Here is a 22898-nt window from a genome sequence, read left to right as displayed (position 1 = left end):
ATTTTTTACTAATAAAAACGTTCGTTAAAAATTAAAATGTTCTAGTTGCCTTTTTAAGTAACCGAAAAATTGGAGGGCAACTAGACCTCCTTCTCCACCCCTTATTTCTCAAAATCGTCTGATCAAAACTAAGAGAAAGCCATTTAGCCAAAAAAAGAATTAATATACAAATTTCATTTGAATAATTTATGTGCGGAGAGCCAAAACCAAACTTGCATTAATTCAAAAACGTTCAGAAATTAAACAAAAAAAAACTATTTTTTTTAGCTGAAAGTAAGGAGCGACATTAAAACTTAAAACGAACAGAAATTACTCCATATATGAAATGGGTTGTCCCCTCCGTAATCCCTCGCTCTTTACACTAAAGTTTGACTCTTTGCCAAAATTCTACTTTTTAAAACAATTAAAAACTTTAGCGCAAAGAGCGAGGGATTGCGGAGGGGACAACCCATTTCATATACGAAGTAATTTCTGTTCGTTTTAAGTTTTAATGTCGCTCCTTACTTTCAGCTAAAAAAATTAGTTTTTTTATTTAATATATTAAAGAACAAATTCTAGCACATAGTAAATGATCAAACAGTTCGTGGTAACGAACTGTAGTAAGGAGCGACCCCAGCTCAATAGTAACCAAAACTCTAAAAAAATGGAATTTTGATACCAATAGCTACATCAAAAGAATCAAATTTTAATGCTGATTTTAAATATATAAGTTTCATCAACTTTAATGTTACCCATCAAAAGTTACGAGCCTGAGAATATTTGATTTATTTTAGAAAATAGGGGAAAACAACCCCTAAAAGTCATAGAATCTTAACGAAAATCACACCGTCAGATCCAGCGCATCAGAGAACCCTATTGTAGAAGTTTCAAGCTCCTATCTACGAAAATGTGGAATTTTGTATTTTTTGCCAGAAGGCAGATCACAAATGCGTGTTTATTTGTTTGTTTGTTTGTTTTGTTATTTTTCCCAGGGGTGATCGTATCGACCCATTAGTCCGAGAATCTTGCGAGAGGGTTCATTCTAACGAAAATGAAAAGTTCTAGTGCCCTTTTTAAGTGACCGAAAAAATTGGAGGGCACCTAGGCCCACTCCCATGCTAATTATTTTCCCAAAGTCACCGTATCAAAATTCTGTGATAGCCATTTTATTCAGCATTGTCAAAAAGCCTTATAACTATGTTTTTGGGGACGACTTACTCCCCCACAGTCCCCGTGGGAGGGGCCACAAGTTACAAACTTTGACCAGTGCTCGCATATAGTAATGGTTATTTGGAAAAGTACGGAAGTTTTATGGGGGATTTTTAGGTTGAGGACGGGGGGGGGTTGAGAAGAGGGAGATATTCTGGGGGAACTTTCCTTGGAGGAATTTGTCACGGGGGAAGGAAAGTTTCATGAAGGAAGAGCAGGATTTTCTAGCATTATTAAAAAAAAAAAAACAATGAAAAAATAAATATGAAAAAGTTTTTTTCAACTGAAAGTAAGGAGAAGCATTAAAACTTAGAACGAACAGAAATTCTTACGTGTATGATGGGCTCACCTCCTCCTAATACATCGCTCTTTACGCTAAAGTATTTTTAGTAATTTCAACTATTTATTCTACGGCTTTTGTGATCCAGGGGTCATTCTTAAGAAATTGGGACAAGATTTAAGCCTTAGTGTAAAGAGCGAGGTACTGACGAGGGGGTGAATCCCTTCATATACGTAATAAAAACCTGAGAATACAGAGGTTCGTTACGTAAGCTAATTTGTAAGTTACGTATATCTTTTACTAATAAACATTCGTAAAAAATTAAAAGTTCTAGTTGCCTTTTTAAGTAATCAAAAAATCGGAGGGCAACTAGATCTCCTCCCCCGCTCCTTTTTTCTCAAAATCACTCGATCAAAACTACTAGAAAGCCAATTAGCCAAAAAATAAATATGCAAATTTCGTTTTAATTATTCATCTGCGGAGAGCCAAAATCAAAACATGCATTGGTTCAAAAACGTTCAGAAATTAAATAAAAAAAAAAGTTTTTTTTTTAACGGGAAGTAAGGAGCGACATTAAAACTTAAAACGAACAGAATTACTTCGTATATGAAAGGGCTGCTTCCTCATCAACGCCCTGCTCTTTACGCTAAACTTTTTTACTGTTTTAAAAAGTAGAATTAAGAGAAAGAGTCAAAGTTTAGCTTAAAGAGCGGAGTGTTGATGAGGAAGCAGCCCTTTCATATACGAAGTAATTTCTGTTCGTTTTAAGTTTTAATGTCGCTCCTTACTTCCCGTTAAAAAAACTTGTTTTTTTATTTAATTATATAAAGGATCGATATAGCTAACCATAAATTGGGATTATTTAAGTTCATTAGTATCATGGCTCTGGAGATATCTGAAACATAGAACAGAACAAACCATGACACATATTGGACTTAGTTAGCTGCCTGATTCTCTGAGGTTCGTCTCTTACAATCCTAAATAAGAACTATAAACGCCATCCTATAATAAGAAATTGTTTATATTATTCATTGTTCCTTGTGGCTCCTTCAAATTATTAAATATGATAATTATAATTTTAGATATATTAAGCACACAAATTGATTTGTTTGATTTGGACATAATTTTTCAGAGAGAGATTTCTTTTACTCGTAGAGCCATAAATTATTTCTGAGACCTCACTGGATAAGCATGACAAGATGAGATGAAAGATAGTTTTAAAGAAGAAAAAAATGACTATATTTCAAAACAGTGAAAATGAAAAATCAGTGTAAATATTTTGGCCGAGATTTTCCCTTTCATATTATAACATTTTCGAATGTAACAAAATATTAGATGATAAAAGACCTCGAAAATAATTACCTTTGAAAAAAGTATTAGATACAATGAACCCAGATTTAGCAGCTTTAATTATCCTTCAAAGTTGGACTTTTTTCAGTTAGCCTTTCACTGTTGCATAGAGATGGTCTTTTATTTTAGTTTTTGTTATTTACGGTTTGTTTTTATTTTTCTGTTTCTGCACTGAGGGGAGTTGATCGAAGGTCTCGGCCAAAATATTTGTAGTGTTTAATCATCTTCATTCTCCGGAAATATCCTCATTTAATCTTCTTTACGAATATTTTTTTTCTCATCTTGCTTCACTGGACCTATAAGAAAAAAGCATATATCAACAAAATTTCAGTTGAAATCGGGTGACCAAGAAAACTCAATCCATTGTTCCTTTAACTTAACTTCAATATTCAAACCCTCAATCAACTAAACGTCCAATCGGCTCAACCTACAGTTAATTAAACTCCATGTAGATCAGAGCCACTTGTCTCATTCAGCCTTATTTTGATTCAGCCCCATTTACTTTAAATCATCTCCCATTCAATTCAACCTTATACAGCTCACCCCCATGGACCTATGCTTAAAATACTGCTGCCTGTACCAATCTATATTTGCTTGTATTCAAAATATAAACCCAAAGATAATTAATCATGTTTATATTCATGTATTTGTTTATTCTTACGTAAAGTATGAAAAAGTGGGCGAAAACCATAAGCCTGAAGATCCTAGGATGAAGGTCTGGGGACTTGTTCAAGAATAATAAGCACCAATTACGATTCCCAAATCAAATGATTGTTTTGTCTTTGGTTGCGTCTTAAATAACTTATATAAAAAAGAAATAAGTTCGTTGTACTGATCAGAATTCTTTTCCTGTTTTCTTTGTAATATTTTTAGTTCATCAGAGCTCTACCCCGAAAAATTCTATCGGAAATTCGTACTACTCTTGACAGCTTCAGGGTTGGATCAACAATCAGAACATGGCGACCAAATATCTTAGGGATACCAATAGAAATAGGTGTCGGTTTGCCCACTTCGATTTCATTTCGGGATGAATTTCTTGATGGAAGATGGCGAACAAATTTAGATTCAAGAATGCAAACTGTGTTTTACATCCAACAGGAAATTTATAATGGATCCTTTCAGGTTTGGAGGATTGTTTTCGTAAATTTTTCTGCTTGCTATACTACGGTTATAGCACTCTAGTATTGTTGTTGTTTTGCATAAAGTATAAAACTAACGTTCTCAACAATGCCCAAAACTAAAATAAAAACTTAGAAGCTCTCATAAGGGAAATCAGAGAAATACAGTTACACCGAGTGAAAACATACGTAGCTGTTGTGGGTGTACGGTAGGTCCTTTAAATACGAATTTTAGGTGGTTATATACACGGTGGGATGTAAAAATCTATGGGTAGCTTTCTTTTCAAAAAGATCTAAGTTACGACCTTTAAGCATAGAAGCCACAATATACAAGACATATTACTCACGAGAGACAATTCGTTTTACCAAGGATGCATCCAGGACCTTTCAGGGAGAGGAGTTTTTTTCTGGGGGGTGGATACAAAAAAGTTAGAAAACACATTAAAATTTATTTATAAGTATTTTCGTTATGTTTTTACAATTAGGACAGACATTTCGAGGGAGGTTCAAATCCCCTAACCCTCTTCCTCCCCCTGCCCTGGATACGGTCTTTGGACCATTTCAGTATATTAGAATAATCTAAAAAGTTTTCAAAAACTCATATTACTCTAATAGTGCTAAAGACACCTAAACATAAGCATTAGCCTGTATAAATTTGAAATGTTTCCTTATTTTAAAATCACTAAGAAATTGGAGGATTCTAAAGGATTTTACTTCGCGTATATAGCGTCGTACCAAATCAAATTTAGTTGAATATTAAAATTCTTCTTTGATAATTAATCTTGCCTGCTTTTCTTGTTGGAACTGTAAAAACCAAGGTATAATTGTTATTTCTGCTTTGGGACTATCTTTCTCACGATCATATGATACAGTTCGTTATAGATAGTTTCTCTGCATCCCCCTGTAAGAAGTTTTCGCACACCTTTATGTGCAACCGATGATATTCCATTCCATATTGATGTCTTTACTTGTTTTACAAAGCTAGTTTATATATTGAAGAAATGAATGAAGTAATTTTCAGATATAAAGTTATTTCTCACAATTATTATTAGTGAATCCACTTAGTGTTCTGTAGCTCATTCGACTTGTCCAAATATTATTTACGAATTCGTGCCCTTGAATTAATTATTTCCAAATATTTCTTTTCTACTTGCATCTGAACTTTATAATTTCTAAATTTTTATTATCTAAATTTGATTGTATTATGTATTGTGCCAAAAAAACAGGGTTTTCCAAATGAAAGCAGACATTTTTTCGAAGATTTGTTCGCCAATTGAAAGTAAAACATGATATTTTTTGTATTAATATAATGGTCATCCTATGTATGAAGGGGAGCCGCCAGGTTTACTCCCTACTTTTTACCGTAAAGTTTGACTTGTGTATTTCTTACAGTATTTAAGTAACTGTTAGGATTTTATTTACTGTTCCCTTCATGAAATGTGATTCTACAATTAGCCATGACTTGATGCCCAAAACTATATCATTTTAATTCAAAAATCACCCGACTCGGTCGAGGCCTTCAGCAAACAACAACAACAACAAAGTGATTTTGTTGTTTTTTTTTTTAATAGATCATCTTATATAACAATAAAACATCTTATAGGTGATAGTGTCTATTATTTTTCACGCTGATGCCTAGTGATGCCCACTTCTTCTAATGCTAAAAATTAATGATCCGTAGGCTACTCCAAAAGATCAAAACAAATATGCTTTGGGAGACTTTCATATTTAGTGTAAAAACATAATTGAGGTATAATAAAATTCATATTCATTGTATTCCTTTCGGATACAGGCTAGTAGCTATTAGTCCTAGTAGTACTCGTCTATTTGTATATGGTCCAGGGTGTATTTTTTTAATGTAGGTAAATAAAAGAAACTGGTGTATGATTTTCAAAAGTAACTTTCATATATAGGCCAATATAAAGGGATTGATGCCCAAATCTTACCGCCAACACTGACTTGTTTTGGAATCTTGTGCCATTTTTTCAAACAGTTCGTGGTAACGAACTGTAGTGAGGAGCGATCCGGCTCAATAGTAACCAAAACTCTAAAAAACAGAATTTTTATAACAATAGTTACATCAAAAGAATTGCATTTTAATGCTGATTTTAAATATATAAGTTTCATTAAGTTTAGACTTACTCATCAAAAGTTATAAGCCTGAGAAAATTTGCCTTATTTTAGAAAATATGGGAAAACACCCCTTCAAATTCATAGAATCTTAGCAAAAATCCCACCATCAGATTCAACGTATCAGAGAACTCTATCGTAGAAGTTTCAAGCTCCTATCAACAAAAATGTGGAATTTTGCATTTTTTTGCCACAAGACAGATCACGGATGCGTGTTTGTTTGTTTGTTTTGTTTGTTTGTTTGTTTTGTTTTTTTGTTGTTTTTCCCAGGGGTGATCGTATCGACCCAGTGGTCCTAGAATGTTGTGAATGAGCTCATTTTGATGGAAATTGAAAGTTCTAGTGCCCTTTTTAAATGACCAAAAAAATTGCAGGGCACCTAGGCCCCCTCCCACGCTCATTTTTTCCCAAAGTCACTGGATCAAAATTCTGAGATAGCCATTTTATTCAGCATAGTCGAAAAATCCTAATAACTATGTCTTTGGGGACGACTTACTCCCCACAGTCCCCGTGGGAGGATCTGCAAGTTACAAACCTTGACCAGTGTTTACATATAGCAATGGTTATTGGGAAGTGTACAGACGCTTTCAGGGGATTTTTTTTTTCGGGAGGGGTTGAGGGGAGGGGGTTATGCGGGGGGAGCTTTCCATGGAGGAATTTTTCATGGGGAAAGAAAATTTCCATGAAGGGGGCGCAGGATTTTTAAGCATTTTTTTAAAGAACAATGAAAAAATAAATATGAAAAAGTTTTTTCAACTGAAAGTAAGGAACAGCATTAAAACTTAAAACGAACAGAAATTATTACGCATATGAGGGGTTCACCTCTTCCTAATACCTCACTCTTTACGCTAAAGTGATTTTATTAATTTCAACTATTTATTCTACGGCCTTTGTGATTCAGGGGTCATTCTTAAGGAATAGGGACAAAATTTAAGCTTTAGTGTAAAGAGCGAGGTATTGACGAGGGGGAGGAACCCCCTCATATACATGATAAAAACATACGAATATAGAAGTTCGTTACGTAAGTTGATTCGTAAGTTAAGTATATTTTTACTAATAAAAACGTTCGTAAGAAATTAAAGGTTTTAGGTGCCTTTTAAATAACCAGAAAATTGGAGGGTAACTAGGCCTACTCCCCCGCTCCTTTTTTCTCAAAATCGTCCTCAAAACTATGAGAAAGCCATTTAACCATTAAAATAAATTAATATTCAAATTTCGTTTTAATTATTCATGTGCAAAGAGCCAAAATCAAAACCTGCATTAATTCAAAAACGTTTAGAGATTAAATAATAAATAAAAAAACAAGTCTTTTTAACTGAAAGTAAGGAGCGATATTAAAACTTAAAACGGACAGAAATTACCCCGTATATGAAAGGGGGTGTTCCCTCCTCAGCGTCCCGCTCTTTACGCTAAAGTTTTTTACTATTTTAAAAAGTAGAGTTGAGAGAAAGAGTCAAACTTTAGCGTAAAGAGCGGGGCGTTGAGGAGGGAACAGCCCCTTTCATATACAGAATAATTTCTGTTCGTTTTTAGTTTTATTATCGTTCCTTACTTTCAGATAAATCTGAATCAGATATATCGTTCCTTACCTTACCTTACTTTCATGATCAGAAGTCTAATTTTATAATCTCATGAATTTTGGAGTACGAAACTGGATGGTCTCTTATAATCAAAATAAATTTTCCAATATTTATTTTATTTAAGGCAGCCTATTTAAAATGCGATTTATGTTTCCAATTTATCGAAAATTTTCTGATTCCTGGACCTTGACGATAATTGGAAAAAATTGATACTTCAGAAAAATGGGTACAGTTGCATTTATTGCCACGTATTTATTGCATTGTTGCATGTGAAAAATTGCATTTGCGCGAAGCCAAGATAACCTTAGAGAACTTTTCTAGTACGTTTCTTCGACTTCTGGAAGTAGACTTTGGCTGCCAATTAGCGGGAAGTTTCAACTCAATCTGCAAAATCCATCGTTATATGTAACTTTCATACCTACAACATTAAGTACCAGTGCTGTTATATCAGCTTCAAGCAAAGTAACTACTGGCTATCTTTGGGGGCAGCATCTTCAACTAGCAAGAAACTCGGGTAACTTAGTTTTCTCTTCTTATTGTCTTTCTGTTTTTGCCTAACTAAAAAAAATGCAAAGATATATAAACACTAATTTTGACAAAAATGGTAAATAAAGTCATTATATAGCCAAAAATTACAGAAAAACTAAAACGGAATATAATCATATTTCAGTCTAAAACAAATATGCACTTTAGATGAATCACGGGGGACATGAGTGAGTTTTACAAACACTTTAAAAAGACGCTAATTGATAAGCTAGATTTTCAGTAACTTTTACGGAATGAGTAAGGTAGCTAAATTTTAGGGCTTTTTGCAAGAAATATTGTTCAATATTTTGAGACAGAAAAATATTCAGTTTCATGTTTTTAAACACTAATATTAGTAAAAATTCTTAAAAAATTAGTAAAAAATTGCACCTTATGAATGAATACTAGATTCCAAAATAAAGCTCGAATTTTTGGGGTTTAACCGCAATAAAAATTAGGCACGCTTAGAGGGCTCTTAAAGTTTCACAAATCGTTCTAGAGTTTCAAATTAAACAAAAAACAACAATTTTTCTCTACTGAAAGTAAGGAACAACATTTAAATTTAAAAAGAACAGGAATTGTTTCGTGTATGAGCGGGTATGTCCCCTCCTTAACTCGCAAATATTCCCGGGAATTGACAGGAATTATATATCAGTGTCCACCAGCTCAATCTGTTTAATAAAAGGAAGCTTTGAATAAATGTCAGAAACCCTTCTCTGCAATAAGAAGGGATGTGTGACCCCCCTTCCCTCAGCACCTTTATTCAGGTTTTTTCTAAATGAAGGAAAGTGAGAGATTTATTCCTATTCCTCATACCCTTTTCTGCATGCTAGACAATTTCGACATTGAAATACGCTTTTTAGGCACCTTCTCTCCCCACCTACACAAAAACCCTACGTTCCTCCTTCATAGTAGCTAATGCGTAATTATACATCAATAAACATAATTTCATGAAAATCAAATGAATCAACTCAGATAAATCAAACATTAAGATACAATTGTATATTAACCATTGATCTTGTATGGAGTAGGTGACTTCTTAGGAACAAATATGCCACCATGGATTACTCCCTCTACAACTGGGAAGCTTAGTAGCTTTTTGGTAATTTTAAGTAGATTGGCTATCTCAGAGTTTTCAACCGAGTGTAATTTTTCTGGTCATCGAAAAAGGGCGCTAGAACTTTTCATTTCTTTTCGAATGAGCCCTTCCCGGTCTTGTAGGACCAACGGTGTGATACGATCATCCCTGAAAAAAAAAACACAAAAAACAACAACGAAACATACATCCGTGGGGTTTTTACCTGGAATTAAATAAATAAAAACATTTTTTTCCACTTAAAGTAAAGAGCAACACTAAAAAAATATAGATTATGACGCATAAAAGGGAGGTTATCCCCTTCTTAATAACTCGCTCTTAAAGCTAAAGTTTTTGTACTTCTGGAAAAAACTTCTTATTGTTCTAATTAAACGACCCTTGTGTTTCAGGAGCCGTTCTTAAGGAATTGGGACAAAAAGTCAAATTTTAGCGTTAAGAACGAGGTATTAAGAAGGGGACAGCCTCCCTCATACACGTAAAAATTTCTGTTCGTTTTAATTTTGAATGTTAATTATTATTTTCAGTTGAAGAAAACTTGTTTTTTATTTAATTTATGATCGTTTTTAAATAATGCCGGGAAATCCAGCTTCCCTTCCATGGAAAGATCCTGTAGACAAGTCAATAGTGATGAAGATTTTCCCTTGACAATTACCATTAACAACTCGACATGCAAAATTGAGTGGGCAAAGTGAAAGTAAAACAAATAATAAGAAATACGTATAGGAATTCTGGCAAATTCTCCTAGTATCAACTTTCCCCTGAAAATTTCCTCCCCGGAAACTTCCTTCCCCGTAGAAAACTCTCCCTATGGAAAATCCCCCAACAAAAAATTCACCTTCCCCCTACCGAAAAATGTATAATTATTTCCAAATAACAAATTTATAGCCTACTTTAACAATGGACACATTTCATAAGTTTAACACCTTTCTGTTGGAGCTCATGTTATATCCAAAGACATACACATTTGACCTTTTAACTATGCTGAACAATATGTCTATTTCGAAATGTTTATCGAACGACTTTGGGAAAAGTAGGGAGTGGGAGGGCTGGGCTAGATGCCCTCCAATAATTTTTGGTGATTTAAAAAGGGCACTAGAGCTTATAATTTCCGTTTGAATGGGCCCTTTCCAGATATTCTAGGACCGTCCTTCAAATATGATCACCCCTAGGGGAAAAATAAAACAGATAAACACAAATCCATAATCTTTCTTTGGTTAAAAAAATGGAAATTAAGCATCTTTGAAGATGGGAGCCAAAACCTCTACAGTTGATTTCTCTAATATGCTGAATCTGATTATGTAATTTTCATTTAATCATCTTCACTGCATCCACCATCTTTACTAATAATAGTACCTAGGTAAGTGAACGTCACCTTTTCATCTTCACTTATTCCTAGCCCTAGCGACTTAGTCTTCTTAACATTAATTCTTAAACCTATTCTAGGACCCAGATCTCGCAAGACCTCTAAAAATTCATTATTTTTTGCTCAAACTTTCGTCTGGGATGCTTAAATTATCAGAACAATCTAAGTCCAGAAAAATTTTACTTCCCCATTCAATTTCGTGTTCTCCCGTTCCCTTTGCTGTGCTCCTTAAGAAAATTACATCAAAATGATCCATATTAATGGGGATAGAACGAAACCCTGCTTAACTCAAACGCTTGCTCACAACTATAAAACTGGGGACTGAAGGTGTTTGGTGACCTAGGCACTTTTCAATTATTAATCTAAGAGCGAAAATTTGGTCCACGCTTCCTCTCTGCTTCCTAAAATCGCACTGGTCTTTTTTAAAACTTTGTTTACAGCATCTCTAATTATTAAAAGTTTCATCATACTTTGCAATTTGCTGCCAACAGAAACCAGGCTAATGATTCTATAATCACCAAACTCACTCTTATCATCCCTTTTATACAGGGGCCTAATTAGGGTTTTCCTAAAAATCGCTATATACTTCCCTTTTTCAAAAATCACATTCATAATCTTCAGTAACTTATTTCTAACCTCATAGTCACGATATTAAAAAAAACTTAATTACCATACTATCAGCGCCTGGGGCCTTATTCTTTTTTAATCATTTAAGTACTGTCTCTAATTGTTCCTCATAAAATAAATCTTTCTTCACATCCAAGGTGTCACAAACTTCTTCGTTCTACTCTATGTCTTGTCCTATAACTCTTACTCGGTTTAGTACATTTTCAAAAATGTTCTGCTCATATCTGTTTAACTCCCTCTCAATTTATTAACATCTTTTTTACAATATTGTACCGTTATGCCATCTAGCTGCATCTTCAAGGTCGTCGGCAATTTTATCCATGGCCTCCACTTCTCACCTCCTTTGTTAATATTTTAATGCTTTCTCCGCTTTTTTTACATGTCTATTATTTTCATATAATTTATCACTCAGATAGTTCTTGTACAAGTCCCTCCTCCTCTCCATTAGACATCCTAGGGTTTAAAAAGTCATATCTTCCCTCAAGGTAGTTACCCTACCTAAGTTTTTGTTTCAAATTAACCCTAGACACTACTAGATGGTGAAGTTTATTTTTCACATCAAAAACATCACTCCTATATACCATAGTATCTTGTATTGACCCTACTAGTCTTCGGTTTACAATAATATAATCAATAAGGTTAGCTGTCTTACCATCATGCGAATACCATGTTAATGTATGGGTAATTTTATGACCAAATACTGTACTGGTTATAACTAGATTGTTATACCTGAAAAATTGCAATAGTCTGTAGCCATTAGTGTTTTTTTTTTTTTTTTTCTACGCCAAATTTACCTTGGCTAGGATGCCATCTATAACTATTTCTACCGACCTGGGCTTCAAAATCTCTTAATACAAACATGATATTTCTACCTTGTACCCTCTCTATTTGATCCTGTAGCTTAAAGTAAAATTCATCTGAGTCCCTACTATCTCTGTCAGTCGGTTCTACAGGGGAACATACTACTATGACTGATATCTTGCACATTTAACTAACAAAATGAGCGACTAGCATTCTACTATTAATACCTTCCGAACCTAAACAAGACTTAGCAGCCTTATTCATCATTAGCCCTACTCACTGTCTAGGTACGCCACCCTTCCTGCCTGAGTAAATGAATTCTATATCACCTGATTTCATGTTATCTATCCCTGGAATATGAGTTTCTGAAACTCGTAACAAGTCCAGTTGTAAATGTCAGGATTCGTCAGTCAAAATCTGTGATACGATAGTTTTTTTTAACGTCGTAAAATTCCAAGTGGCAATTTTCATATTCTTTAAGTCATTGAAATTATTTTGACCTCAGAAAATGCAATGGTCCCACAACCAAGTTTTACTTCCCAATTTGATTCCATGTTCTCTCATTGCCTTTGCAGTGCTCCTTAAAACAAAGTCCATCAAAATGGTCCATATGAATGGGGATAGAACATAATGCTGCGTAACTCCTGATTTAACATGAAACCAGCTACTAAAGTCATTTTCTACCTGAACAACAGCAATCTTATTCCCGTACATAGCACAAATCACTTTATTGTATTTATTTGGTATATCATACAATGATAAGACCTTTGCTAAAGCTTGTCCATCAATAGAATTGAACGCTTGCTCAGGATCTATAAAAATGAGGTCTAAAGGTGTTTGATTACTCAGGAGCTTCTCAATAATTAAACTAAAAGTTAAAATTCCGGCAACACATTCTCTACCCTTCTTAAAAGTGCACTGTCCTTCTCTTAAAACTTCATTTACGGTATCTTTAAATCTAAAAAGTATCATCATTGGCTACTAAGTAAAATTATTCCTACAGAAACTAAGGTAATACCTCTATAATTACCACACTCACTCTTATCAAAATTGTTATAGACGGGTTTCATTAGAGTTTTTCTAAAATTGCTTTTCCTAAGGTACCTTCCGTTTTTCAAAATCATGTTCATAATCTTCAGTAACCTACCTCTAACTTTATAACCACCATATTTAAAAACTCATTTACCACACTATCAGCACCTGGTGCTTAATTATTTTATAAACCTTTTATTACTGTCACTAATTCTTCCTCAAAAAATAAATCTTCCCTCACAATTAAAGTGTCGCAAGCAATTTCAACCTTCTCTATATTTTTTCCTATAATTCTACCGAGATTTAACACAATCTCAAAATGTTTTTCCCATCTCTCTTTCACTCTTTCCTTATCACTAATCGTAGTCCTGTTCAAATCTTTAACTGGGACAAGTCCAGATTGACTATTCCCTCTCAACTTTTTAACATGCCATTACAGTATTTTACTATTATGCCGTTTGGCTGCATCTTCCAGATCTTCAGCAATTTTATCTATGGCCTCCCCTTCACACCTCCTTAATTCGTATTTTCATGCTTTCTCCACGTTATTTACATTCCTCTTATTTCCGTCTGACCTATCACTCAAATAATTCGTGTACAAGCCTCTCTTTTCTCTATTAACAATAAAGCATTTTCACTAATATTCCTAGCTGCATTCCTAATTTTCTTCCCTAAGAAAGTTATCATAAACTATCAGTGACTAACCATCAGTTTTTGGTGACTAACCAAAGTTTTTCTAACCATCTTCTACATTGTCAAATTTTAAACTCTACAGTACAGTTTTCAACTGTTCCTGGAAAGTTTTTTTCGGATTCTGATCCCGGAGTTTCTGGAAAGTTTTTCTCAGATTCTGATCCTGGAGTCTACCAACGTCATAGCTTCCCAGAAGGTAGTTACCCTTCCTAAATCTCAGCTTTTGAGTAACCCTAGACGCTATTAGATGGTGATCTTTACTTTTAATATCAGCATTCCTATATACCCCACGATATTGAATCGATTCTGGCAGTCTTAGGTTTACAATAACATAATTAATTATTGTATTAGCTTATGGGCCATTTCATGACTAAATACTGTACTGGTTGCAACTAGATTGTTTTACCTTCGAAATTGCAGCAATCTATAACATTCCAAGTTGCAATTTTCATATTCTTTCAATCATTGAAATGATGATGGCATTAGAAAAAGCAGTGGTCTCAGAACAAGCGCTGGGCGAGGACTAACACATCTTCTCAAGTCTAAACAGAAGTGCCTAAGCCGTCTTAGAGCCGGACAGCAGGAACCCTAGGGCCTCCTGTTGAATGGAGGTTATGTGCAAAACTGGGCCCATCTTAATCACAACATGGTTTTCATCAAACTAGCACTGCTCTTTGCCATACTCTTCTATCAACAAAAGTCGAAAGCCTGCAAAGACAATCTCAAGGCTATTCCTTGGATTCTTTATATTTTCAGGCCTAAAATATTATACTACTACAGGGAGGCAACCTATAGTAGATAAATTAGCTAGGAAGAGGTTTTCAGCCCGAAAACGCCCAACAAAACAAACTAAACACCGAAGAATTATCAATTAATCAAAATCCGTTGCAAATTTACTAGGCTATAATTTCCTCAAGGGGTACCACTCGTTAAGGTCACCCTGTAGCGCGTCAGCCATCACCTTGCTCGGCACGAAGCTTAGCAATGTTTACGCCCCTTCACCTCGTTGAGGTGCTCTGGCAGATCTGTTATGCTACCTAGGGACGAAGGGTCAAGCGTCGATCCCCAGAAATCTACCACTGTCGCGAAAGTTTCCAGGTTTAGCATGACCCATGCTCCCACCTAGAGTCAGCAATAGGCGTTAGCTTTGATGATCTAAAGTTCACCCTTTGAAGGGGCTTTGACTTTTGCTGGAGGCATCTTAACGCGTGGAGGGAGATCAGAAGAAAACCACCCCTCCAACACTGGTTTGAAGAATGCCCCTTCTACTGCTCCCACGGTGTCTCATAATATCAGCTCTATGCACCATCTTATGTTTAAAAAAATAAGCATTTATAGGCCTCATTAATGTTCGTAAGGAGCATCTTCGTCGACTAAAGAATTTTAAGCTTCGAATAAAATCAAGAAAACAGGGAAACTTTTTTCCAAATGCACAAGAGTTCTTTTGAAATAAAAATTATTTCTGGTCCTTTTTCAAGTCCAAGAGCGTGAAAATTATCTTTGAAGAAAGAACGGCAAAATAGATCTATGTACCAGATAAACAAAATATCCAGAGGCAACTTGCAGAACTTTGACAAAAACAGTTTCAGAAAGAAAATCAGGAATTCAGAAAGAAAAAGAAACAATTAAAAATGGAAGTTTTGAATAGTAAACTGCATGAATAACATGCCTGTATAAACCCAAATGTATTCTTAGCACAAAACAGAAAGACTAGTGTAGAGCGAAATTAACAATTAAAAAACAGCAGAAGTAAAAAAAACAACATTACTCAAAGAGAATAAAATCACGAAATTATTGAACATCGTTAGAAATAAGTATGTTTATATAAATATAAGTTCCTTAAATTCTAAAGAATAAATACAAATATAGAACAGTTCTTGGTAAGAGACTCTTAAGCTAATTAGCGTCTTAATTACATTAGTTTTGATTTCAACGAGGCACTTTCTTCATTTCTACCTTTTCATACGTTTTTTCCCCCATTTCCAGATCATTCCAGATCTCATTTAAATACATCTTATTCGTTTCTTTTCCATTGAAATTCTCTTTCATTCATTGTGCAACTTATTAACGCGGAGGCTTTACCTAAAGAACACTGACTTAAATAGTTGTTGGAACAGACGTTTCGTTGTAAATCTTACTTTCTAATTTTTTCGTAAACAAATAAAAAAATGTATTTTCTTAAGCTTAGCTGACAGGCTTAATTTTAGTTCTTTTTTTCAGAACAATCAGAGCAATCTTTTGAGGGTTATCAAGGATTTAATGGTATCCTGCGTAGTGATGGGTGCTTGATTTCGGATATCTTTGATGAAATTTCAGGTAAAGCATTTTTGTATTATTATTATTGTTCTGATCACATACTATTACGTAGCTAGGGGAAAAGTTAAGGGAGTAAACCTGTCCCTACTGCAGAATCTATTGGCGTGCCAATTAGACATGTTTTATGGAAGATAGAGGGGCTTACGTTTTTAGGGGATGGGGCTGACATTGTCCCCGAACACTAAAAAGCCTACAAATAGCTCTTATCGCCTGTAATCATGTGGAACTTTTTGCTTTCTCATTCTCTCTCTCTCTCTCTCCCCCTCTCTCTCTCTCTCTCTATCTTTCTCTCTCTTTCTTGGTTCCAGAAACGTCAAAGCTGTCTGATTGCCGCTATTGAATAGCATAGAGTGTACTTTAAATCAGTCAAATACACAAAAAAGCACAAATAGTACAAACGTACATAAGCAATGTCTACTCTTCCAAATTCTTATCACAGTGAAAGCACTTAAATGAAACAATACATTTACATAATAAACGGATTTCTTTTAAAAAACATGATTTCCAGATACCTCGCTATTCTAAAGGTAAAATTTGTCGGTGTAATTTTTAAGAAATCTGTAAGTATTAAATCAGTGCACCCGAATATATTCTCCTTTATCGTAGAGAGCCCTTGGCACTAGCTCAGGAAATACACCAAATCCTCCTTCTCATTTTTACAAAGCTGGCAATTATACCTGTCTCTTTTGCAGAACTTTTGCATTTCTTTTGAGAACCTTTTAAATCTTGGACTAATTGGAAGGCAATTAGTCCTGAGTTGTATCCAGAGATTAAGATATCTAAATGGTAAATTCAGCTTCAGGTGGAACTCCTGCCCATTAACTACCTTAACATACTTATACAATTTTAACGTTTCTGATTTCCTTAGCTCCTCACTTCATTTTTGGATCATTAGACTTCGTAAGACAATTTTAATCTCATTCTCCCAATTTCTAAGCATATCCGTTCGTCCTTTACCTTTATTCCGTACAAAAGAATTTGTGTTTGAAAATTTTGAAAGAACCCAGGATATTCTAAACTGTCGATTTAATTATTGTTCTTATGAAAAATCATTTGGATAGAGTATTAAATCATCTAGAATTTCTAAGGTAGTATTCAAAAGCAAATCCACAATAACATTCTGCTTTGTTTCGATTAGTATTTTAATAAATTGAGTAAGTGTGTTCGCGCCAAGAACCATAAGAATCATACAATAATTTAAAGTTGGAGATTCATCTTTCATGATATCGTCAAGCATTTGTTCAGATAATATTTAATTTTCAATGATTACTTTTGAAATTGATCGTATAGATTCAGGCATTTTTACAAAATCACAAGATTTCGTATAATTTTTTGTTTAGAGAGAGGAGCAGTAGCCTACTAAAAATATCTAACAAGAGAAAAAACATTTTCGATTTAGAAACACCACTCTTTTTTCACATAATGATTCAGGTTATTATTCTCAATTTATTTCACTATTGCATTTAAGGCAGCAAAAACTCTATGTATATGCATTATATAAAGTTTTGCTGCAAAACATAACTATTCCTCCGATTTGAACCTATTCAATAATACCATATATCTCGCAAACATGTCATCCCAGTCAGGGCTTAGTCGACATCCTCTTGTAATTTCTATACCTACGTTTGTTACTCTTGTCTTTGTATAATTTCTGCTGCCAGCTCAACTATCACCTTCCAATAGTGTTAAAAAAAACCTCTCGTTTTTGATAGTATGTCTTGTCAAAGAAAGACTTGATGAAAAAGATATATTCGAATTGTTCTCTCTCTAAATTTTACTTTCTTACTAGCCTAAAATAAATTTAAAATCCAGCCTTATATTCGATCTGGTCGCTACGGCTGGTTGCTAGGGCCTAAAGGCTATATGGAAATTATATCACCGTTTAAACATACATATTATGTGCCTGTTGGAATATAGGCAATATACACCCTCAGTAATATGCAAATGAGGTGCACCGTCTGTAATATGCTAATGAAGTGTACCCTCTGTAATACGCTAATGAGGTGTACCGTCTTTAATATGCTTATGAGGCGTATCGTCTGTAGTATATGCAATCTTTAGAACCTCAGGCCTACACTCAGTAGTGCCTAACCCCATACTACTCACATTTGACTTCTGAACATTTTCCTGAAGGTTCTTCATCTTTAGATAATCTTCTGTTAGAGCTAGTAGCCTCTGTAAATCATGTGTCGAATTTGCTACTAGAGCAGTGCCATCCGGGAACAACAAAACTGAGTTTTTGAAGTTTTTATTACCAAATTCACTGTTGGAGCCCATCTGTTTTCTGAAAATCCAATCATATTATTAATAAAAGACTCAAAAGTTAGGCGACAAGGCGTTCCCCGGCCTTACTCCTTTCTTACCATTAAACGGCCTCGAAAGTCCTAACCCTGGTATTATTACTATCGCATTAGTTTCAAAACACATATTTACAAACAAACGAATAAATAAAGGAGGTAGCCTTGGTTTTGAACGCTTCTTTTAAGATGAACTGTATTAACATCACCAAAAGCCTCGGCAGTGTAATATTAAATTACTTCTTGTAAAAGACAAGTTTTGAGTGAGCCACACCATACATCATTATCAGTTCTACTGTATCAATTTTTACCTTCAACGAAATCACTGTATATCTCTTTTTATATACTTTGTAAAGTGAAGCTGGATTTCACAAAAATTTGTTTTGAAGGGAATTTGTTTTGAGTTTGGACAACAGAAACGCCTTTGATAAGGTAGCCCTTCCTGTGGAGGGGGGATTCAAAATAGATTTGCCGAATTGAAAGCCATTATTTACTACGAACATAGTCGCCCGAGTTTACTTTTGCACAAAAGCAGAGGGAAGGTGGCTGCGCCTTCTCCTTTTTTTCGTCACCTTGGCAATTGGTGGCGTAAGAAGTGAAATATCCTCAGGTTTGGATATACTTATAAAAGAAAGTCACTAATATAACTTGGAAAGCTACATTTAAATGTAAACATGATCTCTGGTGATCCTAAGGTCTGACACATTCCAAATTCTCAGTAGTAGCGTCATAAAAGCTTTCGAAGTTTTTGCGTAAAGTGGACAGCCTTTTTTAGTATCCAATCTTATGTAGAATTTATATATAGGCTGAAAGAAAGAATAAGGACAAAGCTTTCAGAATGAGGAATTACTTCCTACTTTCTAGCGCATCAGTATTGGCTACCTATGAGATGATGTACCTCAAGTCTCTTAGACTACTTGTGTTTTAAAGTTGAAAAGGGTTTTGAATTATTTATATTTTGTAGTGGATTTTGTTTTGAATTTTTGACCAGTTAAAAAGAGCTGTGTGAAGATTATTGAATTAACACTTTTTAAAACGGAAATGTGAGCCTTCATCTAATTGTTAAGTATATTATTATATAAGATGAGAAGGTTTTGGATTTGATTTAATTTTAGGTGTGATTGAGTAAATTGGGAATAAGGAAACCATGGTTGTAGCAGTACCTGCAACCTAGTAAAGGGTGAACTACAGCCCATAGTAACCAAAAGTTTTAAAACGCGTTAAAAAACGGCCTTGTGAAAAAAATTCTTATTTGACAGTGATTCAGGAATGGTAGCTATTATTTCAGCCCGTATTAAAAGTAAAAGTTTATTGTGAAAACAAATATATGGCGATTTGGCGTGAATGGTGTGAATGGCGTCACATCAAAATGAAAAGTGTACCATTGGAATAAGCATAGTCGAAAACCTTATTCAGGAAAATTACAGGGAAGTCCCCCCACCTTGAACAATAAGGAAAGTCCGGTTTTGTATGGGTAGCGCGGATCTGTCCCCCTTTTCTTTTTCCAGGGCTAGAGGTTTACCAAAAGATCATAAAGAGATAATTAATAGCTCATTCAATAGCTATTTCTCATATGTACGTACTTTTTATAAATTTCACCATCTGCAAGTGCCGTATGTCACTAAAAGTTACATTTTTTTTGCCGTTTCTCAAGGGGTGGGCCTAGCGGGCAACCAGAACATTTTAGACAAATTCTTAATAGCTCATATAAAAGATTTTGCTCATTTCTACGTTCTTTTTGTAAATTCCAACATCTAAAATCTCTAAATGGCACTAAAATCACCCATTTGGTGCCATGTCTGAAGTGGAAAAGCAGGGGCTAGTAAGGTACCAGAACTTTTTAGAGTGATGTTTAATGGCTCATTTGAAAGCTATTGATGATATCTACGTGATTTTGTATCAATTCTATGATCCGTAAGTGTGATATAGCACTAAAAACAACACTTTTGGTGTCACTTATTAAGTGAAAAAGCTTACAAGTATAAAATGGTATCACTCTAATAAGTATTGTCCAAAACCCTTAACTGGATGTTTTCAAGAACATCTCAGGTTTGTTTCTTTGCAAGCGCCCTTAATAAGCTACGCAATTATGGTCCTACAAATAACAATAGATTAAATTAGATTACTAAAGCCGTGGTTTTTTAGTAGAGCGTTGGACTTCAAATCAGAGTGTCAAGCGTTCGATTCCTGCTTGAGTATTTTTTTCAATCACGGTTTTGCCCCCTTCTATATGATTATTTTTCAGATAATTGACTATTTCATAAATGGGATGCATATATTTTTAAACTTGTCGAGCATTTTGATTCAAAAGGGAATAGAGGTCATCCAGTTCATAGTTTGCAACTATAATCTTAGTAGATCACTAAATCTGTACCCCAACGAGTGATATAATTTTTTCAAAATATTGGGGGTGGGGCAAAGTTGGAGCCAGTTTTTCCAAATCAAGTGAAAATAATAGAGAAAACTGAAAAAGAGCCATTTAGTAATAAACAGGTAAAGATGTACTAAAGAAAACTGACCCGTTTCGGTAAATGTTTGAATTGTGCAGGTATATCTTTGTTTTAACAAGATTTGTAGAGAAACAAAATTTCAGCGGGGGTTGGCTCAAACTGAGGTCTGAGTGGTAACTGAGGCCTAAGGGGTGCAGTTTCCCCCTCTTCCCCATAGTAAATTATGTCCCTAGTTTCAACACCTTGCCACTTAGGGGTTGAAAAAGTGTAGTCATGTGGTTCTGGTAACACTCAAAGCTGTATATTAAAAGCAGGATTTGTTATTATTATATTTACTTATTCAAATTATTTACTTACTTTTACTATTCAATAGACAGGATTAAATTATTTGTAAATTTCTTTTATAGAAAAGAAATTATTTTTCTTTTATAGAAAAGAATTATCAAATTCTTTTAGCTGTCAGGTTGCATTCCAACTTTTTTTCGTTTATGTCTATTCTACATCTGCATGTCTAAGGTTTTTTGGTGATTAGAGGGGGAGGGTGTTCAGTGAAATAAATTAGAGATACGAAAATTTTGCAAATGTTTTGAAAACCTTGAAAATCTTCCTTAGCAAAATAGCTACGCCAAGGAAATCGGTGCCCGATAAAGAAAATCTTAAATATTATTTCTTAGTATATAATAGCATATTGTGCTTTACTGAAAACACAAAAAAGTATAATAGTTTTTGGTATAGTAAAAGTAAACCATTTAAGGACAAATTTAACAGTATAAAAATAAAGTATTTTAGGATTGTTGCTTATTTTTTTTTTTTTTTTGTTTATTTGGCATCACTTCTGCACAATGAGCTCAGTCCAAGGATTGACTGTCGTTTGGATTTGAAAAGGATAATTTATGATTATTTTGCAGACAAGTTCGAAGTGAATAAGTCTTAATAGTATTAGTAGACTCGCTTTAGAATTTGTATCTTAACTTAAAATTTTCCGTTGTGTGAAACAACCGGTTTTCCATAGTTCATATTGAGGTTTATTTGTTCTTCATTTCGACTAGTACTAGGTGAGACCAGGATGTTACCAGATAAATCCAACCATTATCTTTGTATGCTGTTTAATGACTTCTGAAGATAATATTTTTTTGTGCATACGTTTTTAGGGTAATTTTAACAGTAAACTGAAAGTTACTGATGTTACAGGTCGTGTAAGACTATGAAAAGCATTATAAATTAGTTTGTTGTTTTGAGGCTATGTGCTCAGTTTTGACTCCTAAATCTATGTTCTTGTTTTTTATACTTGTTTTTTTTTCCTTTCAGTAAAGCACTAGTATTATATAATCCTACAAACACAGAGAAATATTACCAGTTGCTTTCTTTACACTAGTTTTATCGATATTTATTAGATAGACTCTGAACTAATAATTTTTTTTTTTTTTCAATTTTGTTCTTTACTTCCTCTGAAAAACATGTTTTTTTTTAAAGTTAATTCAAGGTAAATAGAGGAATTATGAAGCGAAATAAAGCAGTTTGTGTGAATTTTTTTAATTTTCATGTCATTGTGGAAGGAGTTCCCTATTATGGAATGGTGCAGAATTCAAAAAGTTTAACATTTTAATTTTTAAGTCCTCAAATTTTAAGGCTCAATAGACTTAGTGAAGATCTTGATTTTTTTTTTTTTTTCGTTTGTAATGCATTGGAGGTGCATAAACGCAGTTATTAGTTTTGAAAAATATAGAAAAAATATTGATAATAAAAACAAAAAGTAGATATACTTCATTGCTGTGGTTTTCTTCTTTTTTATTTCTTTTTTTTAGACCTGCAAAGTCCAGGTTCTTCAAATGATGCTGGCGATATTTTTGGACGTTACTTGATCTACTTAGAGCACTTGCACCACTACTTTTGGTATTTTCCAAGACGTCAATCTTGCTTTACTTCATTGACCATTGAAACTGACAAGCTTCTCCCAAGCTTAGAAATAAATATATCCCTAAGGAAAGAGGCAGACAATAGTTTTAAGGTAATTATCTAATGCTGATTACTATCTAGGATATGTTGATTTTT

At 34.1% G+C, this 22898-nt stretch overlaps 1 protein-coding gene across 1 annotated transcript in view; it reads left to right on the top strand.

The window, feature by feature from the left end:
* Window positions 1-22898, top strand: part of LOC136039343 (vitellogenin-1-like) — a 105088-nt gene that overhangs the window by 81139 nt on the left and 1051 nt on the right. Inside the window, exons 15-18 of the mRNA XM_065722993.1 lie at window positions 3692-3940; window positions 7968-8160; window positions 16004-16099; window positions 22652-22854. Of these exons, the coding sequence (XP_065579065.1) occupies window positions 3692-3940; window positions 7968-8160; window positions 16004-16099; window positions 22652-22854 (741 nt within the window). The remainder of the gene's footprint in view (window positions 1-3691; window positions 3941-7967; window positions 8161-16003; window positions 16100-22651; window positions 22855-22898) is intronic.

Source organism: Artemia franciscana, chromosome 2 (genome assembly GCF_032884065.1).
Source record: "Artemia franciscana chromosome 2, ASM3288406v1, whole genome shotgun sequence".
Classification (NCBI taxonomy): Eukaryota; Metazoa; Arthropoda; class Branchiopoda; order Anostraca; family Artemiidae; genus Artemia; species Artemia franciscana.
This window is presented reverse-complemented; position numbering and strand designations above follow the sequence as displayed.